General features: G+C 36.8%; 1 protein-coding gene across 33 annotated transcripts in view; it reads right to left on the minus strand.

Annotated features, from left to right (window-relative positions):
- Window positions 1–23,735, minus strand: part of NCOA6 (nuclear receptor coactivator 6) — a 102,941-nt gene that overhangs the window by 44,520 nt on the left and 34,686 nt on the right. For 21 of the 33 annotated variants that reach the window (XM_070588105.1, XM_070588098.1, XM_070588102.1 and 18 more), the window contains 3 exons: window positions 21,259–21,364; window positions 12,953–13,236; window positions 9,589–9,744 (listed from right to left, as the gene is read on the minus strand). In XM_070588105.1, the coding sequence (XP_070444206.1) occupies window positions 9,589–9,744; window positions 12,953–13,187 (391 nt within the window). In that variant the 5' untranslated portion in view covers window positions 13,188–13,236; window positions 21,259–21,364. Of the gene's footprint in view, window positions 1–9,588; window positions 9,745–12,952; window positions 13,237–17,713; window positions 17,785–21,258; window positions 21,365–23,735 lie in introns of all 33 variants that reach the window. The other 12 variants (XM_070588081.1, XM_070588084.1, XM_070588107.1 and 9 more) reach the window with 1 other exon arrangement.

Genomic DNA, 23,735 nt, shown 5'->3' on the forward strand with positions numbered 1-23,735 from the left:
TTTCTCCCAGTTGGTGCATTGTTTTTTTATTTTGTTGATGGTTTCCTTTGCTATGCAGAAGATTTTTAGTCTGATATAGTCCCATTTGTTTATTTTTTTCCTGAGGAAGGTTTGCTCCAAGCTAACGTCTGTGGCCAATCTTCCTCTTTTTGCTTGAGGAAGATCTGCCCTGAGCTAACATCTGTATCAATCTTCTCCTATTTTGTACGTGGGTCACCAGCACAGCATGGCCACCAATGAGTGGTACAGGTCCTTTCATGCCCGGGAACTGAACCTGGGTCACCAAAGTGGAGCGCACCAAACTTAACCACTAAGTGACAGAGTCGACCCTGTTTATTTTTTCTTTTGTTTCCCTTGCATGAGTAGACATGGTATTCGAAAAGATACTGCTAAGACCAATGTCAAAGAGTGTACTGTCTACATTTTGTTCTAAGAGTTTTATGGTTTCAGGTCTCACATTCAAGTCTTTAATTCATTTTTTTTTTAAAGATTTTATTTTTTTCCCTTTTCTCCCCAAAGCCCCCCAGTACATAGTTGTATATTCTTCGTTGTGGGTCCTTCTAGTTGTGGCATGTGGGACGCTGCCTCAGCGTGGTTTGATGAGCAGTGCCATGTCCGCGCCCAGGATTTGAACCAACGAAACACTGGGGCGCCTGCAGCAGGGCGCATGAACTTAACCACTTGGCCATGGGGCCGGCCCCTCAAGTCTTTAATTCATTTTGAGTTAATTTTTATGTATGGTGTAAGATAATGGTTTACTTTCATTCTTTTGCGTGTGGCTGTTCAGTTTTCCCAACACCATTTCTTGAAGAGACTTTTTTTTTTAAAGATTTTATTTTTCCTTTTTCTCCCCAAAGCCCCCCCAGTACATAGTTGTGTATTTTTAGTTGTAGGTCCTTCCAGCTGTGGCATGTGGGATGCTGCCTAAGCATGGCTTGATGAGTGGTGCCATGTCCGTGCCCAGGATGTGAACCAGTGAAACCTTAGGCCACCAAAGCAGAGTACGTGAACTTAACCAGTGGGCCACAGGGCCGGCTCCTTGAAGAGACTTTCTTTTCACCATTATATGTTCTTGGCTTCTTTGTCAATGATTAGCTGTCCATAGATGTGTGCTTTTATTTCTGGGCTTTCAATTCTGTTCCACTGATGTGTGTGTCTGTTTTTGTGCCAGTACTGTTAAATTAAAACATGCTATTTTAATTACTATAGCTTTGTAGTATATTTTGAAGTAAGGGAGGGTGATACCTTCAGCTTTGTTGTGTTTTCCCAGGATTGCTTTAGCTATTTGGGGTCTTTTATTGTTCCATATAAATTTTAGGATTCTTTGTTTTATTTCCGTGAAGAAATGTCATTCTGTTTGGGATTGCACTGAATCTGTAGGTTGCTTTAGGTAATGTGGACATTTTAACTATGTTTATTCTTCCAATCTATGAGCATGGAATATCTTTCCATTTGTTTGTGTCTTCTCTGATTTCTTTCAATAATGTCTTATAATTTTCATTGTACATGTATTTCACCTGCTTGGTTAAATTTATTTCTAGATATTTGATTCTTTTGTTGCGATTGTAAATGGGATTGTATTTTGACTTCTCTTTCTGCTAGTTCGTTGTTAGCGTTTAGAAATGTAACTGATTTTTGTATGTGGGTTTTGTACCCTGCAACTTTACTGTATTTGTTGATTATTTCTAATAGTTCTTTGGTGAATTCTTTAGGGTTTTCTATACGTGGAATCATGTCACCTGTAAATAGTGACTGTTTCCCTTCTGCCTTTCCAATTTGGATCCCTTTTATTTCTTGTTCTTGCCTAATTGCTCTGGCTAAAACTTTCAGCACTATGTTGAATAAGAGTGGCGAGAGTTGGCATCCTTGTCTTGTTCCTGTTCTCAAAGGGATGGCTTTCCATTTTTCACCATTTAGTAAGATGGCTGTGGGTTTGCCATATAAGGCCTTCATTATCTTGAGGTACTTTCCTTCTGTACCCATTTTATCGAGGATTTTTATCATAAATGGTTGTTGGAGCTTGTCAAATGCTTTCTCTGCATCCAAATGTTTTCCCTGCATCTATTGAGATTATCATGGGATTTTTATTCTTTATTTTGTTAATGTGGTGTATCACAGTGATTGATTTGCAGATGCTGAACCATCCCTGCATCCCTGTAATAAATCCCACTTCATTGTAGTGTATGATTCTTTTAATGTATTGTTGCATTTGATTCGCTAATATTTTGTTGTTGATTTTTGCATCTATCTTCATCAGTGATATTAGTCTTCAAGTTTCCTTTTTTGTGTTGTTCTTATCTGGTTTCGGTATCAGGGTAATGCTGGCCCCACAGAATGAATTCAGAAGCATCCCATGCTCTTCAATATCTCAGGATAGTTTGAGAAGGACACGTATTTAATCATCTTTGAATTATTTGGTAGAAGTCACCAGAGAAGCCTTCTGGTCCTGGACTTTTGTTTTTTTGGAGGTTTATGATTACTGTTTCAATCTCTACTTGTGATTGGTCTATTCAGATTCTCTATTTCTTCTTGATTCAGTTTTGGGAGGTTGTATGAGTCTAAGAATTTATGCATTTCTTCTAGGTTACCCAATTTGTTGGCATATAGCTTTTCATAGTATTCTCTTATAATCCTTTGCATTTCTGTGATATCTGTTGTAATTTCTCCTCTTTCATTTCTGATTTTGAGTCTTCTTTCTTTTTTTCTTAGTGAGTCTGCCTAAGGGTTTGTCAATTTTATTTATCTTCTCAAAAGTACCAGCTCTTAGTTTCATGGATCCTTTCTATTGTTTTTTTAGTCTCTATTTAATTTATTTCTATCCTGATTTTTTATTATTTCCCTCCTTCTGTTGACTTTTGGCTTTCTCTGTTTTTTTTTTCTAGTTCTGTTAGATGTAGTTTAAGATTATTTATTCAAGACTTTTCTTGTTTGTTGAGACAGGCCTGTACTGCTATAAATTTCCCTCTTAGTACTGCTTTTGCTGCATCCCATAACAGCTGGTATGTTGTGTTATCATTTTCATTTGTCTCCAGGCATTTTTTGATCTCTCCTTTGATTTCTTCGTTGATCCAATGGTTGTTCAGTGGCATGTTGTTTAGTCTCCACATATATGTGACTTTCCCAGCTTTTTTCTTGTAGTTGATTTCTAGTTTCATACCATTGTGACGGGAAAAGATGCTTGATATGATTTCAATCTTCTTAAATTGAGGCTTGCTTTGATTCCCAGCATGTGATCCATCTTCGAGAATTTTCCAATGTGCACTTGAGAAGAATGTATATTCTGTTGTTTTTGGATAGAATGTTCTACATTTATCTATTAAGTTTCATTTAAGTCCATTGTTTCCTTGTTGACTTTCTGTCTGGATGATCTATCTATTGACGTAAGTGGGGTGTTAAGGTCCCCTACTATTATTGTGTTGCTGTCAATTTCTCCCTTTAGGTCTTTTAATAGTTGCTTTATATACTTTGGTGCTTCTGTGTTAGGTGCATATATATTCATAAGTGTTATGTTTTCTTGTTGGAATGTCCCCCTTTTATCATTATATAACGCCCATCTTTGTCTCTTGTCATCTTTTTTATCTTCAAGTCTGTTTTGTCTGATATAAGTACAGCTACACCAGCTTTCTTTTGCTTGCCACTTGCCTGGAGTATTGTCTTCCATCCCTTCACTCTGAGCCCGAGATTGTCTTTAGAGCTGTGTTTCCTGGAGGCAGCATATTTTTGGGTCTTGTTTTTTAATCCAGCCAGCCACTCTGTCTCTTTTGATTGGTGAATTTAATCCACTTACATTTAAGTGATTATTGATATGTGAGGGCCTAATACTGCCATTTTATCTATTGTTTTCCAGTTGTTCTGTATTTCCATTGTTTCTTTTTCCTTGTATTTCTGCCTGCCATTTCAGTTTGGCAGTTTTCTGTGATGCTTTTCTCTATTTCCTCTTTATTTATGCTTTGTGACTCTGCTCTGATCTTTTGTTTTGTCGTTACTATGAGGTTTGAGCATAAGATCTCATAGGTGAGACAGACCTTTTTCTGATAGCCATTTCATCCATTTCTTCTTCCTCTTCTATATTTTTGTTGTCATAAATTCTTCTTTTTGTGTTGTGAACTAACTATATTGGTTATAGTTATTTTTGATGCTTTCTCTCTTTTATAATTAAGTTTTACTAACCTATTCTGATATATAGCTGCAATTTTCTGACTATGTCTATCTCCTTGCTCAAGGTTTTGTAAACCTCTGGTTTTTAGTTTCAGATGGGAGGGCTCCTTTCAACATTTCTTGTAAGGCAGGTCTAGTGATAATGAACTCCCTCAGCTTTTGTTTGTCTCAGAAAGTTTTTATTTCTCTGTCATAGTTTCACTGGATAGAGTATTCTTGGCTGCCAGCTTTTATTTTTCAGTATTTTGAATATATCATTCTACTCTCTCCTAGCCTGAAAGGTTTCTGCTGAGAAATCCACTGGAAGCCTGATGGGGATTCCTTTGTAGGTTATTTTCTTCTGTCTTGCTGCCCTTAATGTTTTCTTTGTCATTGACTTTTGACAGTTTTAACATTATACACCTTGGAGAAGGTGTTTTTGCATTGAGGTAATGAGTTCTATTAGCTTCATGTATTTGCATGTCCAGTTCAGGTTTGGGAAGTTCTCGGCTATCATTTCTTTGAACAAGCTCTCTGCTCCTTTCTCCCTCTCTTTTCCTTCTGGGATACCTATGATCCTTACATTACTTTTCCTAACTGAGTTGGGTATTTCTCAAAGAATTTCTCCATCTTTTAAAAATCTCAGTTCCCTCTCCTCCTTCACCTGACTCATTTCTAGGTTTCTATCCTCAAGCTAATTCTCTCCTCCATATGTCTGCTCTATTTTTTATGCTTTCTATATTATTTTTCATCTTATTTATTTTGTTCTTCATCTCTATAGTTTGTTTGGCTTTTTTCTAGATTTTCAGTCTCTCTGGCAAAGTAATCCTTCTGTTCATTAATTCTGTTCCTGAGCTCATTGAACTGTCTTTCTGTGTTTCCTGGTAACTCACTGAGTTTCTTTATGACAGCTATTTTGAATTCTCTGTCAGTCAGATTGTAGTCTTCTGTGACTTCAAGTTTGGTTTCTGGAGAGCTGTCCTCCTCCTGTTCTACCGTGTTGCTGTAGTTCTTCATGGTGTTTAATGAACTGACCATCTGCTGATGCATTTGCGATAGTAACCACCTTTTTTATTTGGATACAGCTTTGATCACTTTGGTTCTGCGCTGCTTCTGATTGTTTCTGAGAGCCTACACTTTCCTCTCTCCACTGCCTCTGCCAGGGGCATTGTCAGTGCCTTCCTTGTGCCACTTGTGCCTGTGAGGCTGCTGGTACCTTCATTTTAGTCTCAAGTGTCGCCACTGGGGTAACCAAGCTGTGAGCACTTCTACTGCTTCCAGGGTCACCTCGGTCTTGTGTTCTTCCAGTGGCTCTCCATAGGCTTGGATGCTGCTGCCCCATGCACCACCTGTGCTGTTCCTGGATTGTCTAGGGGTGCTAGTTGTACCAGTGCCAGGGGTATTGGGTTTACAGGTGTCTCTGTCACTGCCAGGGGCCTGGGGACCTGAAGAATTGTGCACAGCCCCTGCTGTTGGTGGAGCTTTGTGTTGGGGATGCTGCCACTGGGGGCTGGGGCACTGATTCTGCTGTAGTTTCTGGAGCCTCTGGTTGCAAGTTCCACCTGCCACTGCTTGGGGGGAGCAGGGGCTAAGCAGGAAGAGGTTTTTGTTGCTGCTTAATATGCAGCCTTTGGTCTCTAACGCTAGCCGATGTGTGCCCCACCCAAGCTGGGAAAAGCCAAGTTTTGTATACTATCCCCACCGTTGGAAGGACCTGGCCACTGCTGGGGGAGGTGGAGGAGGCATGCACGCTGAATCTGCTGGGAGCCGGGCAAGGAGCAATCCAATCTGCCCTCTGTCCCCACCGGGACTGCTCACAGGCGCGCAGGCTAAGTCCTCTAGGAGACTGGCAGGTAGTGAGCCAGCCCACCTTCTCTGTCCCTGCCAGGACTACTGGCAGGTCACTTTTCATGTACTCTTAAGTGTCACATGCCCAAAAGGCCTCCTCCAACCCTCTTATCCAAGGTTAGGTCACCCTTAACGGTAAATCTTGTTATTTTTTCAGAGCACATCCCATGTAATTACTTATTCATTCATTTGTTTTCTTGTCTACCTCCCCCATCACTATAAACGGGTAACCGTAAGTCTGCTCCAGTTCCTCTATATCTGTTGTCCCAGGATAGTTATTAATAGCACCCTTTTACTCCTAATTTAGATGATAAGTTACATGGCTATCTTGATTATATCCTTTATACATAGAACAGTGCCCGGTACTTGGTAGGTACTCATTAGCTGTTTATTGAATATATGATGAATAGTCATCTTATAACCTTACAAAGAATTATAGGCATTTTTCTATATTATAAATGCATTCCTGGAAAACCTAACATTCTGTAAAACCTTACACTGAAAATAAGAGGTTTCATAGGAAAAACAGTTTTGAGGCAAACTCAAAACCTATGCAGCTTTGTAACCAGAACTCTTAACAAAAACACTAATTGTGGAGGCAACACACCAAAAACACTAGAGTGGAAATGCCTGGTTAAAGGTGCTGAGATTGGAGCTCTGAGGCAGTGGGGCTGCCATGAAGGCAGGCACAGGAGGAAGTGAAACTTGTCATAAGCCAAGACCCATGCAAGTCTAAGGGTGCACTTCTGGGGAAGGTGCCAGAGTACTATAAGTCCTCATTCTTAACTTTCTTAAAATAAAGCTGAAAGGACTCCCACCTATGCAGCAGCTGATCTAAAGGCTTTTTTTTTTTTTTCTTGTGGTAATTATCCTTCTGTTCCCACTATTTCAGCTCCCCTTGCCTAGGAAAAATCACATATGAATAAACACTATTTCCACATCATACTGCTATTATTCCCCTATTTGCCAACTGCATATAAGCTAACTGGTGTTAAAGAAACCCACGTAGAGAACACTACTGACTCCAAAACTTGCCTATTAGGGGTTGGCAAACTATGGCCTGTGGGCCGAATCTAGCTTGCTGCCTGTTTATTTAAATAAAGTATTATTGGAACACAGGCATGTTCATTCATTTACATGTTGCCTGTGGCTATTTTTCTGCTACAATGGTAGAGTTGAGTTGTGACAGAGATCTTATGGCCCACAAAGCCAAAAAAATTTATTCTCTGGTCCTTTACAGGAAACGTTTGCAGATTCCTGCTTTAAATCACCATGAATTTACAGAGAGGTCACAAAATGTCCTCAAAAAATCTGTCTCCCCAACTCCCTGACTAAAACTCAAAAAAGGAAGGGTACAGAGAGTATTCTTCAATGGAGAATAGACTGCTGGGGGAACAGCCTGTCCCTGCACCCCTGCAGCAGACGCCATGACAGTGGCAACATCTCCTCTTATAATTTATGAAGGCATGAGCCTGTCACCCGTTTCACAAAAGCAACAGCTGCTGCCACCACTTGTACTTCTGCCTGAATTCCCAGGGAGTGTGGAGAGAGAAAAGCAGATCACCTGGGACATCTAAGTGTATCTTAAAAGTTAAAGAGCTCTTTTCTCTAATGTAGTAATTACTGCCACATGTGAATTTCATAATTTCTTGAAATATGTGTAATCCATTTTGCTGCCTTGCTGGTACTTATGTTTTAATTTATGGCTATAACAATAAAGGGGAGCCAGCATCTTACCCTTTTAAGAACTTGTAGGAAGTAGGTCTCATCAAGAGAAGAAATTGGTGTTTCCTTTCTCCAGTGGAAAACATCACCTCTTACGGTTCCAAAGCCCTTTTAACTCAGGTAAATAAGTAACAGAGACTATAAAACGTTTGGGGTTTTTAAGAAACCCCTTATGTGTTTCTCATAAGAGAACACCTGTTCTTATGTGCTTATAAAGTATAATTAACCTATAAAGTGTTATTATATACAATAGGTGACTTCCACTCTTCCCAAAAGTTCATCTTATATCATATAGATTGCTGTGAATTAATTTTACTTTTCTGAGTCCCTTGAGAAAATCCAACATTTTTCAAAATAAATTGGTTATTGTAAGCCATTATTCCCTCATTTGTCAAATGATGGAATTGACCCCATTTCTCAATCTACATATAACCCTCTCTAAATAATCTTTATTTGTCTGTTGGTATTGCTCCTTCTGGAGGAGAGCAACCTAAAATCCTAACTGCACAAAATGTGTCTCACCCCTATATACCAAATCTTGGCTCCTGAGGTTTTATGGAACATTCAGGTTGTAAGTAAGCAGAGAGTCAGGAGGCCTAGGCCCATCAGTGGAAGGGAAGGCTGGAATCGCTGGTTGCCACCTTGTATGCATCAACACAGGAAGGAAAGAGAGGGTTTTAGTTCACTGGGCACCCAGAGACAGAACCTCCTTTGTGCTCCCCCACACGTGGTACTTACATCTCTCACAGGTTTGTCGCCCTCACCATGCTCATGAGTTTCTTTTGAGTTCATAATGGCAAGGATCATATTGTATTTATCATTGTATTCTGAGTGCTGAAGCAAAGTGGTGCTATTATATATGTGCTTCCCTTACTCTCATTTAACATATGTTTACTAAAGAACATGTATAGGCAAGCAGAGATACAAGAATGTGCAAAACAAGACATGGTCCCTGCCCTACGAGAGCTTTCTTGCAGTCTATGGAACAAAACAATAATCAAATAATTGCTCTAATCAACGTGTTAGATAAATATCTGAGGGGAAAAAAACCAGACTTTTGTGAGAGCACAAAACAAAGGACTCTGACTTAGTCAAGGAGTTCAGAAAATACACCCTCAAGAAGATTTAAGCTGACTACTGAAGACTGAGTAGGTGTTAACTGATGGAAGGGGGAATGGCAGGGGACAATATTCCAACCACACCCATGCAAAGGACCTGTGCCAAGAGGAAGAAATGCATATTCAAAGAACCAAAAGAAAGCTGTAGAGGCTGGAACATTGACAGAAAGGAGGAGAGTTGTACAAGATAAGGCTGGATGAGAAAGGGAGAGGTCAGATCATGTGAGGCCGGAGGTCATGATAAGGAGTTTGGTCTTTATTCTGTGAACAATAGCAAGTCATAAACAGGGGTTTTAGGGGGTGTGTGTGTGTGTGTGTGTGTAGCATATTTTCATTTTGAAAAGATTACTCTGGCAAAATACTTGAAAAATGAATACTACTACAAAAGGATTGTTCAGGCCCTCCTAATCTGCTAGATGAATAAAGAAATAAATACTACAGCTTATTTGGTGGAAGGAAGCAATTGAAATTAGATACTTTTTAAAAGACAAATCAGTTCCTGGTCAGAGTGCCAGTAAAATCAAAGTGTGACAGACTGATAGCCAAAATCAGCCAAGGGAATGCAGTCCAAGGCTACAAATGCTGAAGCATCAGGACCCCATCAGAGCCTCAATCCCTCTTCACCCTAAGGTGCTGCAATGTGAAGCAGAGGCTATGAGTTACTAGGCATTCTGAAACATAAGAGGAGAAGAACAGACAAAGCAAGACAGAAAAGCATCCTACATTCTACTATTCTTATTATTTGGGTTCAGATGGGCACCTTCAATCTGAACGGAGAGAATCCCCAGATCCCGAAGCTGCTGGTTGTTGCTCTGAGCTAGGATCCGTAGCCGCTCCGCTGCTTCCCGGGGGATGTTGAATGTTACACGCACGCTGTTCCAGGGTTCCACCTTCTGTACCTTTAGCTTGCTGGATTCTTGGTCATGAAAGAAAGAGAATAATATTAGTAATCTCTTAGTTACCAGAAGACACAGAATGAATAACAACAACAAAAATTAAAAGAATAAGGCAGAGCACCAGCTTGGAGTAGCTGAGAGAACTCGCTTTGGCATTCATAGACCTCAAATCTAATCCCAACTTTACCACTTAGCATCTTGGTGACCATGAATAAGCTGTTTAACCTTTCTGAAACTTAACCTTTCTCTTCTCTAAAACCATGAAAAAACTACTTCATGAGACTGTGAGTGCTAAACGAGATAATATATGCCAAAAACCTAGCAGAGGACCTGATACACTGTAGACACTGGATAAATGGAAAGCAGTAAGATGGAGTAAGGAATGTAAGAGAGAGAGATAAGTTTAAATTAATAGAATAATGTATACTTCTGGACTCAGTTCAATGTATGTGAACTGAGAAGCTGAAAACACTTAAGTCTCACATTTTAAGTGAAATTCTATAAAAATTCAATTGTCAGATATGTCAATTGTAGGATATTAGGGAATCTGCAGCTACAATCCACCAAACTTACTTAAAGAAAGAGCACTAAAAAGGAAAATAAATTTACTTATAAAATGTTAAGCAGTTTTATCTCTTCAAATGAAATATTTGAAATTTTAATACTCATATTTAAATATTCACTACGCATCTCTGCGGAAGATATAAGTCAGGAAGCAAACATTTCCCATGTCCTATAAATGCTTCAATTGAAGGAGAGCTTAAGCCTGGATTCATGTCTGTGATTTTTAAATCCTTTCCTACTTTAAGCAAGAGTAGAATTTCCACTGAAGCACACCAAACTGAGGGGAAAAAGAACACAAATTTGACAAGTAAGCTTCAGTTAGGATATGAAAACATTACGTTTCAACAAGTCTGAAAAGTCAGTGCAAACTTCAGGATGTTTTTAAAAGAAGATACAAAAGTTAATTGAAGAGTTAGTGTTGTTTGTAATCATATTTTTCAGATAGAAAGCAAATCTCAGGTCCAGTTAGCTGATAAAAAAAACTTTTTTTCAACAACCCCAGACAAAATAATTTTCCCTTTTGTTACGAACTCAACTAGATTAAATCTTTTGTATCCTTTATTCAGTTATACATTCCAATATCAAGGAAATGGTCATATAAGCATATCTGTTCTCAAAATAAGAAATATCTATGGAGAGGGCAAAGTGCCTACTTATTGCCGAAAGCCCCTTCCAGTCCAAAAACATTATACATTGAAGATTAACCTATCCAGACATGGAGTTCACTTGCTCTAACGTGGAAGAAAGAGACCACTTACTAACAGTAGTGAGATAATATAATCAAAGAAATTTAGAAAGGACCAAGTTTATTTTACAGGTCAGGAACCTGAAGCCCAGAAAGCCTAAGTGCTTTGCCCAGAATCCTGTGGCTACCTAGCAACATCAGAGATAGCATTAAAGTCCAGCTCTGATTCTTAAGTCAGTTTCCTTTCCATGACACTTATGCCTCTAAAGAGCAAAAGGCAGGAAGCTTGGGATCCTGGTTCCACAGAGTATAGATGCTACAGGGCTTCTTCCCAATCTGAAGAGTACTGGAATCTTGTATATGGTCTAGACAAATATGAAATTTGCTTATGGCATATTACCTACTTGTGAAAAAAATCCTTGTCTATAACACAGCTATATATTATCAAAAGTTCTTTTAACTTCCATCATATTTGATAAGATTTGACTTAAAATACTTTTTGGACCAAGAATATAATCTGATAACACCATTAAGTCTAGGTTTAATAATTTATTTAAAAGCCATAAATAGACTGATTCAGCAATTTAAAAACAAGAAGAAATGTGACTAATTAAGAGTAGTGAACAATTTCAAGCCCAGCTAGGCCCTTACAATATGATACATTATGACTATGATTACCACAACAATGATGATGATAACCACAACTTTAACACATAAAATTATCTAATACTACGCTAAATAATCCCTAACCATAAAGAAGTCTTATACAATGCAGTAAAAAAGCCCTTGAAAACAATGACAGCTTTCCTCCTGACATTAAATCTCGAAGAAAAAACCCTCAAAACCTAAAAAAGCTAACTAGCACCTGATCAAATCAGGTTTTGTGATAAAAGGATAAAATCTAGGCCTTGTACTACGTCTGAAGGGATTAGATAATTGTGCTAACTAGAAAAGATGGAGAATATCTAAACAATGTTCAAAAACACAAATGCCCAAAAGTCCAAGACAGGCAATCTAAATGTGCGAAGAGGCCAGATGGGAAATGAGGTGAGGGTCTGCCTTCAGTGGCAGCTGCTACTCAGCACTATCTGGGACAGACGAAGAGCTCGATGTTATCAGATCTTTCCATTTTTAAAGACAAATCCAAAATCTGGAGTTTTTATGTAAAATATCTAAATTTTTAAAGCATTGGCAATGAAATTCAAACATTAAAAAAACCAAACAACTAAAGCAGACCAGACACATGGCTGCAAGCTGGATCCAGCAGGCTATCAGTTAATAATCTCTGACCTAAAATTTAAGAGAACTGGGGCCAGCCTGGTGGTGCAGCGGTTAAGTTCCCACCTTCCGCTTCGGCGGCCTGGGGTTCACCAGATCAGATCCCGGGTGTGGACATGGCATCACTTGGCACACCATGCTGTGGTAGGCGTCCCACATATAAAGTAAAGGAAGGTGGGCATGGATGTTAGCTCAGGGCCAGTCTTCCTCAGCAAAAAGAGGAGGACAGGCAGCAGTTAGCTCAGGGCTAATCTTCCTCAAAAAAAAAAAAAATTAAAATTTAAGAGAACAAATTTCAAGTCCACTTTAAGTAGAACCATGGAATAAAAGCGTTTCGTAAGCTGTAAGGGGCCTTAAAGATCCAGTCTAACCTCTTTATTTTACAGGTAAGGAAAACGAAGACCAGAGAGTTAAAAACAATAAATACATTTGGGTCTTGAGAATTACTCCTATCCACTAGAGCAGATTATTTAAAGATTACTGTGTCAAGCAATACTTTATGTTCAATTTCTCCAGGTACTTAAAAGAAACACAACAGCATTTCTATTTTAAAAAATCCTAAAATTCCAACTTTGCAATTAAAATCAGCCTTTTAACCCAGTATAGCAAAGTTTTACTTTGTAAAACTCAAGATAACCATAGAAGGGCAAACTCTTCAAAAAGAGTAACAAAAGAAGGAAAAAATAATTAAAGCAAATTACCCATGTGTAACAAATTGGGCACATTCTCCAATATTGTGTCCAATTTCCATTTGAAGTCTTTATCATCTATATTTCCTTTGAAGGCCACAAAGATTGTGGAATCCTCCAAAATACTATCGCTTTTTGTGTCATCATCTTCTAGTCCAGAATCAAAATCCATCTCTGAGTCTTCCACTGTTGATGAACATAAGGAAGTATAGATGTCTTCTAAGTTTGGAAGGTCATCCAAAACCATGGTGGATATTATTCCAGAAGCATATATTCCAAGTGGACAGTAAGAAAACCTTGAGAAGATACAAAAAGCATTATAATGCATAATTATACAATCAATAATGTATAATCCATAGTTCTGTGAACTGTAATTTATTTGTCAAGTAATAAGGAAATAGCCTAATAATTAAGAAATACAGAGAGAATAAACTATTTTAATTAAGATATTCTATAATAATTAGTTCTTAAAGATACTAGAAATTTTTTAAAAAGCACCAGTTTTAAATAAAATTCCTTTTATTATGGTATAATGCTTATATCTATTATGTTTTATGCTACCTTTTGTAAGCCTAGACTATGGGGAGGAGGGGAAGAGATCACAAGAAAATAAAACAAGTATTTTCTGAGAATTAATTTACATAAGGCTTTAGTTGACCCCACAGAACAAGGGGCTCTCCAAGACTCCCCTTACTTCTGTCCTGACAAAGCTTCACAGGAGCCAAGGTTTCTAAAGCCCTCCTCCTTCTCTAACCTGCAAAGCACAACTTGACCCAACTAAAAGCATTGTGGAGGACTATTGAAAATCCTCAAGTCTTTCATGAGGACCATTTTAAACAACTTTTAAAGGGTTATTAATAGTGGTATGGCTGAAAATAATCAGAAACAAAGCAAACATTTAAAACTACTTTTATGAAAGGGAAATAGGTGGTTAACACACGTTTGCAGAGGCAAAGAAATATATTTAGGACAGGACTAAATTACTTTTTAACTTTTAGATCTAGAGAAGTCACATTTTCTGCTACTTTCAGTTATTTTGCCTACCTAAGAGTGCACATGTCAAAGATCACACCATGTGGCCATTTCCTCCACTAGCTTTGGGACTGAAGATCAGATACTTAATCCAAAAGAGAATGAATGAACATTAATTTTTGGTATTTGTGTTAAGCAAGAATGGTGTGGAAACATAAGAACCTCACAAAAATTTTCTAATTTTAAAAAAGTCCCTACATAAAATATAATTACAATTATGTTGTTTTTTAAAAAATGGATAAGAAAAAAGGACTGTAAATAAATCCACTAAAATGCAAACAATGACTCTGCTAGGTTGGTAAAATTGCTGGTAAGTTTTCTTTTGCTATTTTCCAAGTATGCTATAAGTCATTAGGGAAATACAAAACTAAATATGCTGTAATATAGTTATATTACTTGCATAAATGGAAAAAAAATCAACTTTAAAAAATGGTTTAACTTTTCTTTTTTAAATAGTCACTAAACTTCAACACCAAAGCCTCTCCAAAAACAATCTAAGTAATCTTAGGGGGAAAAAATTCCTCGGTTATAAATAAATATGGAAAAAAGCTTTTATACTTGAGCAGATAACCTTTTTTTTTTTTTTAGAGATTTTATTTTTCCTTTTTCTCCTAAAGCCCCCTAATACACAGCTGTGTATTTTTAGTTGTGGGTCCCTCTAGTTGTGGCATGTGGGACGCCGCCTCAGCATGGCTTGATGAGCAGTGCCATGTCCACACCCAGGATCCAAACCGGCAAAACCCTGGGCCAGCAAAGCGGAGCGCGCAAACTTAACCACTTGGCCACGCGGCTGGCCCCATGAGCAGATAACCTCACAGTCTGGCAATGATAACCTTTTCTAGTACTGTGACTGCTACAAAAGAACAGTGTGATTTGGGTGGTTAAGAAACAACAGCATTCAGAAAATCCGTTATAAGTATCACTGCCTTTAGTCAATTGCCATCTGCATTTTACAGATTTTAAAGAACTTTAGACGTAAATAAACAAAACTAAAACATTTTTAGGACTTAAAATCTGCTTCCCAGCAGGAATAAGATTGCTGAAACTGCCTGAAAAACTATAGCTATTTAGCAGCTGTTCCAAAGTTGGAACAACTGCAAGAAGAGAATTTAAAATTTAAAATATGTTTTCCAAAAGAATCTTTAACTGGAAAGAAGGAAACCAACTAAAAAACCTGGACTTTGGTAGTCTTCTAAATAGGTCGTTGGTCATGCCATGAAGGCTGTGCATCCAGATTTGGAAAACCCTCTACTGACAGACACAACAAGTCAGCTAATTCAAACTCAGGTATTAGCAGCTTAACAGTACTATGGGTACTACATAGGTGCTTAAAAAACCAAGAAATTGAAAGTCAGTCTATGAGAAAAATTGCTGGCCTTCTCTTCAAAAAAGTTTTTAAAGAAACTTATAGACAACATATTCACCGAGATAATGTCCACTTAAAATCTAGTCTTTAATAAAGAATTTATTATCAAGATAACTGACTAATCCTTGAGTAAATGCAGTTCAGTGAACTACTCTTGGAGAGAGAAAACACATTACAGTTGACTAGGTCAAGAAAGTCATTTGCTGGGGCAGGCCTGGTGGCTGAGTGGTTAAGTTCCCATGCTCCACTTCGGCGACCCCGGGTTTCCACCGGTTCGGATCCTGAGCATGGACCTAGCACCGCTCATCAAGCCATGCTGAGGCAGTGTCCCACACAGCAGAACTAGAAGGACCTACAGCTAGAATATACAACTACGTACTGGGGTGCTTTGGGGAGAAGGAGGGAAAAAAAAAAAAGATTGGCAACAGATGTTAACTCAGGGCCAATCTTAAAAAGAAAAAAAAAACCCAAGAAAGTCATTTGCTCACTTATGGTCATCTATCATAAAAGAGCAGGTGCTGTCTCTCTGGGTTTGATAAGATTAACCACAGGTTATCTTGTAATGTTCCAGATTACATATGGATTTCACTTCTTATTGGGGATCTTTTGATTTATTCTACCTTTCCAATCTATTTCCAATGAAATAGATTTCCAAATGAAATCATTTCAGAGTAAATATTTCAGGGTAGCCAAAGAGCTCTAGTTGATGAAGGAAAGCTCTTTTTTATAGAACAATGCCAACTTAAATGTAAAAAGAAAGATATCATTAGAAAAATCACAATTTTGCAATCGCTAATAATTCAGGCAACCATCAGTAATAAGGATAAAACATTATGTGAAAAATTGACAGACAACTGGATATTCACATGATGTGAAAGTATCATCCCAGATATTTGTTGCTTAGCAAAGGGAAAACTAACTTCACAATGGAAGGATCTGACTATCACTACCTGAATTCAATGATCCAACCTTAGCATCATTAACAGAAAAACAACCAGAAATTAGGTACAATATTAACTCCACCTATGAAATATTCTTGTCAAAAATGCTGAACCTGAATCTAAGAAGTTTTTAACAGGAGACAGAGGAACAACTTAAACACCACCACGAAGAAATAACTGGACCAATCTAGAGGATTTCTACAGCCAATTGGCTTGGCCTCTTCAATAACTCTGGTCAGGGGGAAGAAAAAGGTGGGTAAAACTGTTCTCCATTAGAAGAAATTTAAGACACTTAAAAATCTAATGCAGTGTATGGTCCTTTATTGGGTCTTGGTTTGGAAAAAAGATGCAAAGCACATTTTTTAGGATAATTAGGGAATTATTGTTAATTTTCTTAGATGTGATAGTAATGGCGTTGTGGTTATACATGTCAATGTTCCCACTGTTTCTTAAGAGATGCATACTGAAGCATTTAGGGGTGAAATGTCATGATGTCTGTAATTGACTTAAAATAATTCAGGAAAAAAACAGATTAAGCAAATATGACAAAATGTTAATGATGGTTAAATATAAGTGATGGGTATATCGGTGTTCATTATACTTCTATTTGTACTATAATTTTACATTGTTTGAAATTGTTCATATTAAAAAGTTAACAGGATCAAGTGGGATTTATTCCAGGGAAGCAGGGATGGTTCAGCATCTGCAAATCAATCAATGTGATACACCACATTAACAAAATGAAGAATAAAAATCACATAATCATCTCAATAGATAGAGAGAAAGCATCTGACAAGATCCAACGTCCATTTATGATAAAACCCTCAATAAAATGTGTATAAAAGGAAAGTACCTCTATATAATAAAGGCCATATATGACAAACCCACAGCCAACATCCTCCTCAACAGTGAAAAAGTGAAAGCCATCCCTCTGAGAACAGGAAAAAGACAAGGTTGCCCAGTCTCACCATTCTTATTCAACATAGTACTGGAAGTTTTAGCCAGAGCAATTAGGCAAGAAAAAGAAATAAAAGGGATCCAAATTGGAAAGGCAGATGGAAAACAGTCACTATTTGTGGATGACATGATTCTATTCATAGAAAACCCTAAAGAATCCACCAAAAAACTATTAGAAATAATCAACAAATACAGAAAAGTTGCAGGGTACAAAACCAACATAAAAAAATCAGTTGTATTTCTATATACTAATAACAAATTAGCAGAAAAAGAAATCAAGAATACAATCCCATTTACAATCGCAACAAAAAGAATCAAATACCTAGGAATAAATTTAACCATGGAGATGAAAGACCTATACAGTGAAAACTGTAAGACATTATTGAAATAAATCAAAGAAGATATAAACAAATGGAAAGATACTCCATGCTCATGGATTAGAAGAACAAAAAATATAAGTTAAAATATTCACCTTACCTAAAGCAACCTACAGATTCAATCCCAATCAGAATCCCAATCCATTCTTCGTGGAAACAGAACAAAGAATCCTAAAATTTATATGGAACAACATAAGACCCTGAATAGCCAAAACAAACCTGATAAAAAAGAACAAAGTTGGAAGTGCCACACTCCTTGAATTCAAAATATACTACAAAGTTATAGTAATTAAAACAGCATGGTATTGGCACAAAAACAGACACACACATTAATGGAACAGAATTGAAAGCCCAGAAATAAAACCACACATCTATGGACAGCTAATGTTTGACAAAGGAGCCAAGAACATACAATGGAAAAAGGAAAGGCTCTTCAAGAAAAGGTGCTGGGAAAACTGGACAGGCACATGCAAAAGAACGAAAGTAAACCATAATCTTACACAATACAAAAAAATTAACTCAAAATGGATTAAAGAGTTGAATGTAAGACCTGAAACCATAAAACTCCTAGAAGAAAATGCAGGCACACACTCTCTGACGTGAGTCTTAGCAGTATCTTTTCAAATACCATGTCTACTCAGGCAAGGGAAACAAAAGAAAAAATAAACAAATGGGACCACATCAGACTGAAAAGCTTCTGCATAGCAAAGGAAACCATCAACAAAACGAAAAAACAACCCACCAACTGGGAGAAAATATTTGCAAATCATACATCCAGTCAGGGGTTAATCTCCAAAATATATAAAGAACTCATACAACTCAACAACAAAAAAAGAAAAACCCAATCAAAAAATGGGCAGTGGATATGAACAGATATTTTTCCAGAGAAGATATACAGATGGCCAACAGGAACATTAAGATGTTTTACATCACTAATTATTAGGGAAATGCAAATAAAAATTACAGAAAGATATCACCTCACATCCATCAGAATGGCTATAATTAACAAGACAAGAAATAATAAGTGTTGGAGAGGTTGTGGAGAAATGGGAACTCCCATATACTGCTGGTGGGAAAGCAAACTGCTGCTGCCACTATGGAAAACAGTAGGCAGATTTCTCAAAAAATTAAAAATAGAAATACCATATGATCCAGCTACCCCACCACTATTTGTCAAAGAACATAAAATCAACAATTCAAAAAAATTTATGCACACCTATGTTCTTCCCAGTGTTATTCATGATAACCAAAACATAGAAGCAACCCAAATACCCATCAACAGATGAATGGATAAAGAAGATGTGGTATATATACACAAAAGTCTATTACTCATCCATAAAAAAAGACAAAATTGTGCCATTTATGATAACATGGATGGACCTTGAGGGTATTATGCTAAGCAAAATAAGTCAGACAGAGAAAGACAAATACCATATGCTTTCACTCATATGTGGAAGATAAACACATACACAGATAAGGAGAACAAATTAGTGATTACCAGAGGAAAAGGGGATGAGGGGAAGATGAAAGGGTTAAAGGAGTATATATGTATGGTAATGGATTAAAAACTAGACTATCTGTGGTGAACATGATGTAGTCTATACAGAAACTGAAATATAGTTATGTACACCTGCAATTTATATAATGTTATAAGCTAATATGATCTCAATAAAAAAAAAAGTTAAAAAAAAAAAAAAGAAAGAAAAAGCAAGCATATCAGCAACATAGCATTGCTCCAAGGTAAAACTCCAGCAGACATCAGGAAGGCTTAGAAGCTTACTTATGAACATCTTTCAAATCACAGTAGGACTAAAAATACACAAACAGGGGACAGCCCCATAGCCTAGTGGTTAAGTTTGGCATACTCTGCTTCAGTGGCCCAGGTTCAGTTCCCGGGAGCGGACCTACATCATTCATCTGTGGCCATGCTACGGCAGTGACCCACATACAAAACACAGCAAGATTAGCAGAGATGTTAGCAAAGAGTGAATCTTCCTCAAGCAAAAAGAAAAAGAGGAAGATTGGCAACAGATGGTAGCTCAGGGTGAATCTTCCTCAGCAAAAATAAATAAACAAACATATAACCATACAATAAATATATTTAAATATATATTTATTTATAAATATATAAATTTGTATATCATATATATATTCAGCTACCTACACCAGTCCTTTCTCTTCAGATTTAAATATATAAATATATATGTAAGATATATAAATATATACAGATCCTTCTCGACTTATGATGGAGTTACACCCCAATAAACCCAGCCTAAGTTGAAAATATTGTAAGTTGAAAATGTATTTAATACACCTAACCTACTGAACATTGTAGCTTAGCCTAGCCTGACTTAAATGTGCTCAGAACACTTACATTAGCCTACAGTTGGGCAAAATCATTTAAAGCAAAGCCTAGAATAAAGTGTTGACTATCTCATGTAATTTACTGAATACTGGACTGAAAGTGAAAAACAGAATGGCTGTATGGGTACAGAATGGTTGTAAATATATCAGTTGTTTACCCTCATGATTGCGTGGCTGACTAGGAGCTACAGTCACTGCCACTGTCTAGTATCAGGAGAGAAGAGCATATTGCATATCACTAGCCTGGGAAAAGATCAAAACTCAAAGTATGGTTTCTTTGAATTTAATATAAATATATATTTATATATAATATATAAAAACTATAATACATTAAATTTATAATAAACTTATAAATATATAAATTATATTTATATAAATATTTAAATATATAAATCTGAAGAGAAAGGACTGGTGCAGGTAGCTGAATAATGGGTAGAAGACTGTCACAGGCTATTCAGATTATCTGTCTTGGCTGCCATTTAAGCAAAAGGCAAGACAGTGTTATCTACATCAGAAATCACAAACTCACATACCTACAGGGGTCAGGCAAGTAAAACAAATAAGAGAACAACACTGGATACTGAATGCATTTGCACATACGTAGGAACGGTCTGGGCAATGGGAAACTTGCATACCCTTCTACGCTGAGCAGCCACTACTTTGCTCCAGCTTACGACTTTGTTTTTGGAGGGATGGGATGAGTTGTGCAGGCCCAGGAATAAGAGATACTCTGAATTTTAAGAAAAGACTAAAATCCATATATTTAGTGAAATCTCCAGATTCTGAAATAGATTCACATTTTTGGAAAATACTCTATGGGCAAAATGAAACACACTGCAGTTGCATATGGCCCACACGGCATCAGTTTTCAATTTCTAATTAAGTCTGACAATCCGGGTAAGACTCACATGACTGATCAGTACAACACGAGGCCCAAGTCAACTATGCTAGGTTTGGTGTGTGCTGGAGGAGATAAAATATTTAAAATGCATTTAAATGTTATGATCTGCCTCTTCAGAGGTCTGTGGACTCCCTGAGAGAAAGAAAAAGGGACGAAGGTCTTAACTCAGAGGAAGAGAAGGCACTCAACTTAGTGAAGTTTCAGTTTCATTAAATATGCTGATGTCTCCCAGAACTGCCTGAAGGACTATCTTCTTCAACAAAATGCCAAATGATGAAGGCAACAGAATTTTTTATTTGCTGTATAACTTTGGTAGAGTCATTCCATTGCTTGGAATTAAGTTGAGCTGTATCCACTCTCTCACATAAGATTTCACTCACCAAAATGTCTTTCTTAATTTTTATCATTTATCCAGGTAATCTTCTAAGTCCAAACAAGCTGGCATTTTTAGGGCCTGTATTTCAAGGTAGCAGCCAGATAAAAATTCTAAAAAAAAAGGAAAAATAAAGTTACAATACTATACAGAAATTACAGAGGTGATCTATCCTTGCAACAGAAATCAATGCAAATATCACAAGTTATAAAATCAACTTAGACATCTGCAGACTTAAAAATCAGTTTTCATTATGTCTAGAAAGAATATCTTTTTTCTAAGATCTTAAACCACTTATCAACAAGCATTCAGAGAGTACAGAAGCAAAATTCAGGGACATATACCAGCTTCACTGAAGAATCATAAAACTGGGAGCTTAAGCCTTAGAGCCCTCCATATATATACCTTTATGTCAAATTAAAATGAATTAACATCATGCTGCCCTGTTGGCAGATACTTGGAACCAAAACCAAAATATTTTGTACACACACTAAATACAAGACCCCTTTCTTCTAAGAGATTTCAAAATTCATTGAAAATTCATTCATCAAGTATAGATTTAATTTACCTGTTTTATCTATAATATATAGACATTTTATTTTTCATCAAATTTTCAATTTAAGTTCTAAAGTATTCTTAAATGTACATATAGAAATTATAAATGAAAAGAGCCTAATTTTGGCATGCTTCAGAAAAAATTTCCTACTTAAAAGACATCGTAGACTGATATTATTAACTTGGCTATTATAGTTTCACATTATTGCCAAATATTGATTTTATAAATCTCAAAATTTTAGATGGATATATGTACTAGGTATTAATAAATAATTATTACGGAAAAAACTATCCCTTAATTTTTTTTAATTCAAGAAAACGCCAATTTTTTTAAGTCTCCATGAAATATTAATAAAAATTAACCTTTAAGAAAGGCCATAAAGACTATATCAATAAACCCAAAAAGTAACAATAGGATAGTCAAATACCCTGATGCCAACGCACTGAAATTATAAATCTAAGATAAAATCAGGAAACAAAGGCCTTTCTGCCTTACAACAACAACAAAACCCTTGCACTGGGGTTAAAAAAGAAATCGAAATTGCAAAATTTCTAGAAAATTATACCTAGGAAAATACTACATATTGGAACCTAAAGAATACAGCCAAACAGTAAAGAAGAAAATTCACAGCCATAAATACCTACCCCAGAAAAAAAAGAGAAAGAAATGAGTTAAACATCTGATTCAAAAAGTTAGGAAAAAATCCAATAAAGTGAACTGAAAGAAAGCAAAACTAAAGAATTAATACAGATAAAAGCAGAAATTAATCAGAAAACAGAAAAACAGCAGAATTAGTAAATCCAACAATTGGTACACTGGGGGAAAAATCAATAAAATAGTTAAACCACTACTTAATCTACTAAGTAAAAAGGAAGAAAGTCCAAATATATAAAATAAAAAGGAAGCCATAGAAACAAAGGAAATTAAAGGACCATAGAGACACATCTATGTAAATATGATGCCCCCAAAAGTACCACACACAGATTTAATGGAAACACTATTAATCTTTTAGAGAGCAAATAAGTCTAGTGATCTGAAACTGTTCTTTTTGAATGCAAAAGAAACAAAAAAACTTTCCACAAAAAGAAAGAGAACATCCCAATTCTCCTTATGAAGCACATATAACATGAATATCAAATGCTGATACAAACTGCAGGCAGAAAGCTACAGATCAATCTCTCCTATATTGCTCAATCTCTCTTACACTGATGCAAGATTCTAAATCAAACTTTAAATAGAATACAACAGTACATTAAAAGAATAATAATGCATCATGATCAAGTGGAATCTGTTCTAGGAATGCAAGGAAGGCTCAGTATCAGTAAAGTAAGGTATGAAGTCATCTGATCATCACCACAGATATTAAAAAGTCATTTGATAAAATGCAACAACCCTTCTTGTTTTTTTGTTTTTTGTGGGTTTTTTGGGTAAAGATTTTATTTTTCCTTTTTCTCCCAAAGCCCCCTGGTACATAGTTGTGTGTTTTTAGTTGTGGGTCCTTCTAGGTGTGGCATGTGGGACGCCGCCTCAGCATGGCTTGATGAACAGTGCCATGTCCATGCCCAGGATCCGAACCGGGGAAACCCTGGGCCGCCAAAGCGGAGCACGCAAACTTAACTACTCGGCCACGGGCTGGCCCCAACAACAACCCTTCTTGATTAAAAAAACAAAACAAAAAAAACCTCAAACAGGACTATACAACATTTCCTTAACATGACAAAACATATCTCTTCAGCCCAACAGTCAGCAGCTTGCTTAATGGGGCAAGACTAGAGGTATTTGTCACCTACAGTTGGGAAGAAGATAGATACCTATGATGTATCACTAAATATTACACTAGAGGTATAAAGTCAGTGAAATTAAACAAGAGTAACAAAGGTATAAAAATTGGAAAGAAGGATGTAAAACTACCACTATTTGCAGATGAT

This window comes from Equus przewalskii, chromosome 21 (assembly GCF_037783145.1).
Source record: "Equus przewalskii isolate Varuska chromosome 21, EquPr2, whole genome shotgun sequence".
NCBI classification, from domain to species: Eukaryota; Metazoa; Chordata; class Mammalia; order Perissodactyla; family Equidae; genus Equus; species Equus przewalskii.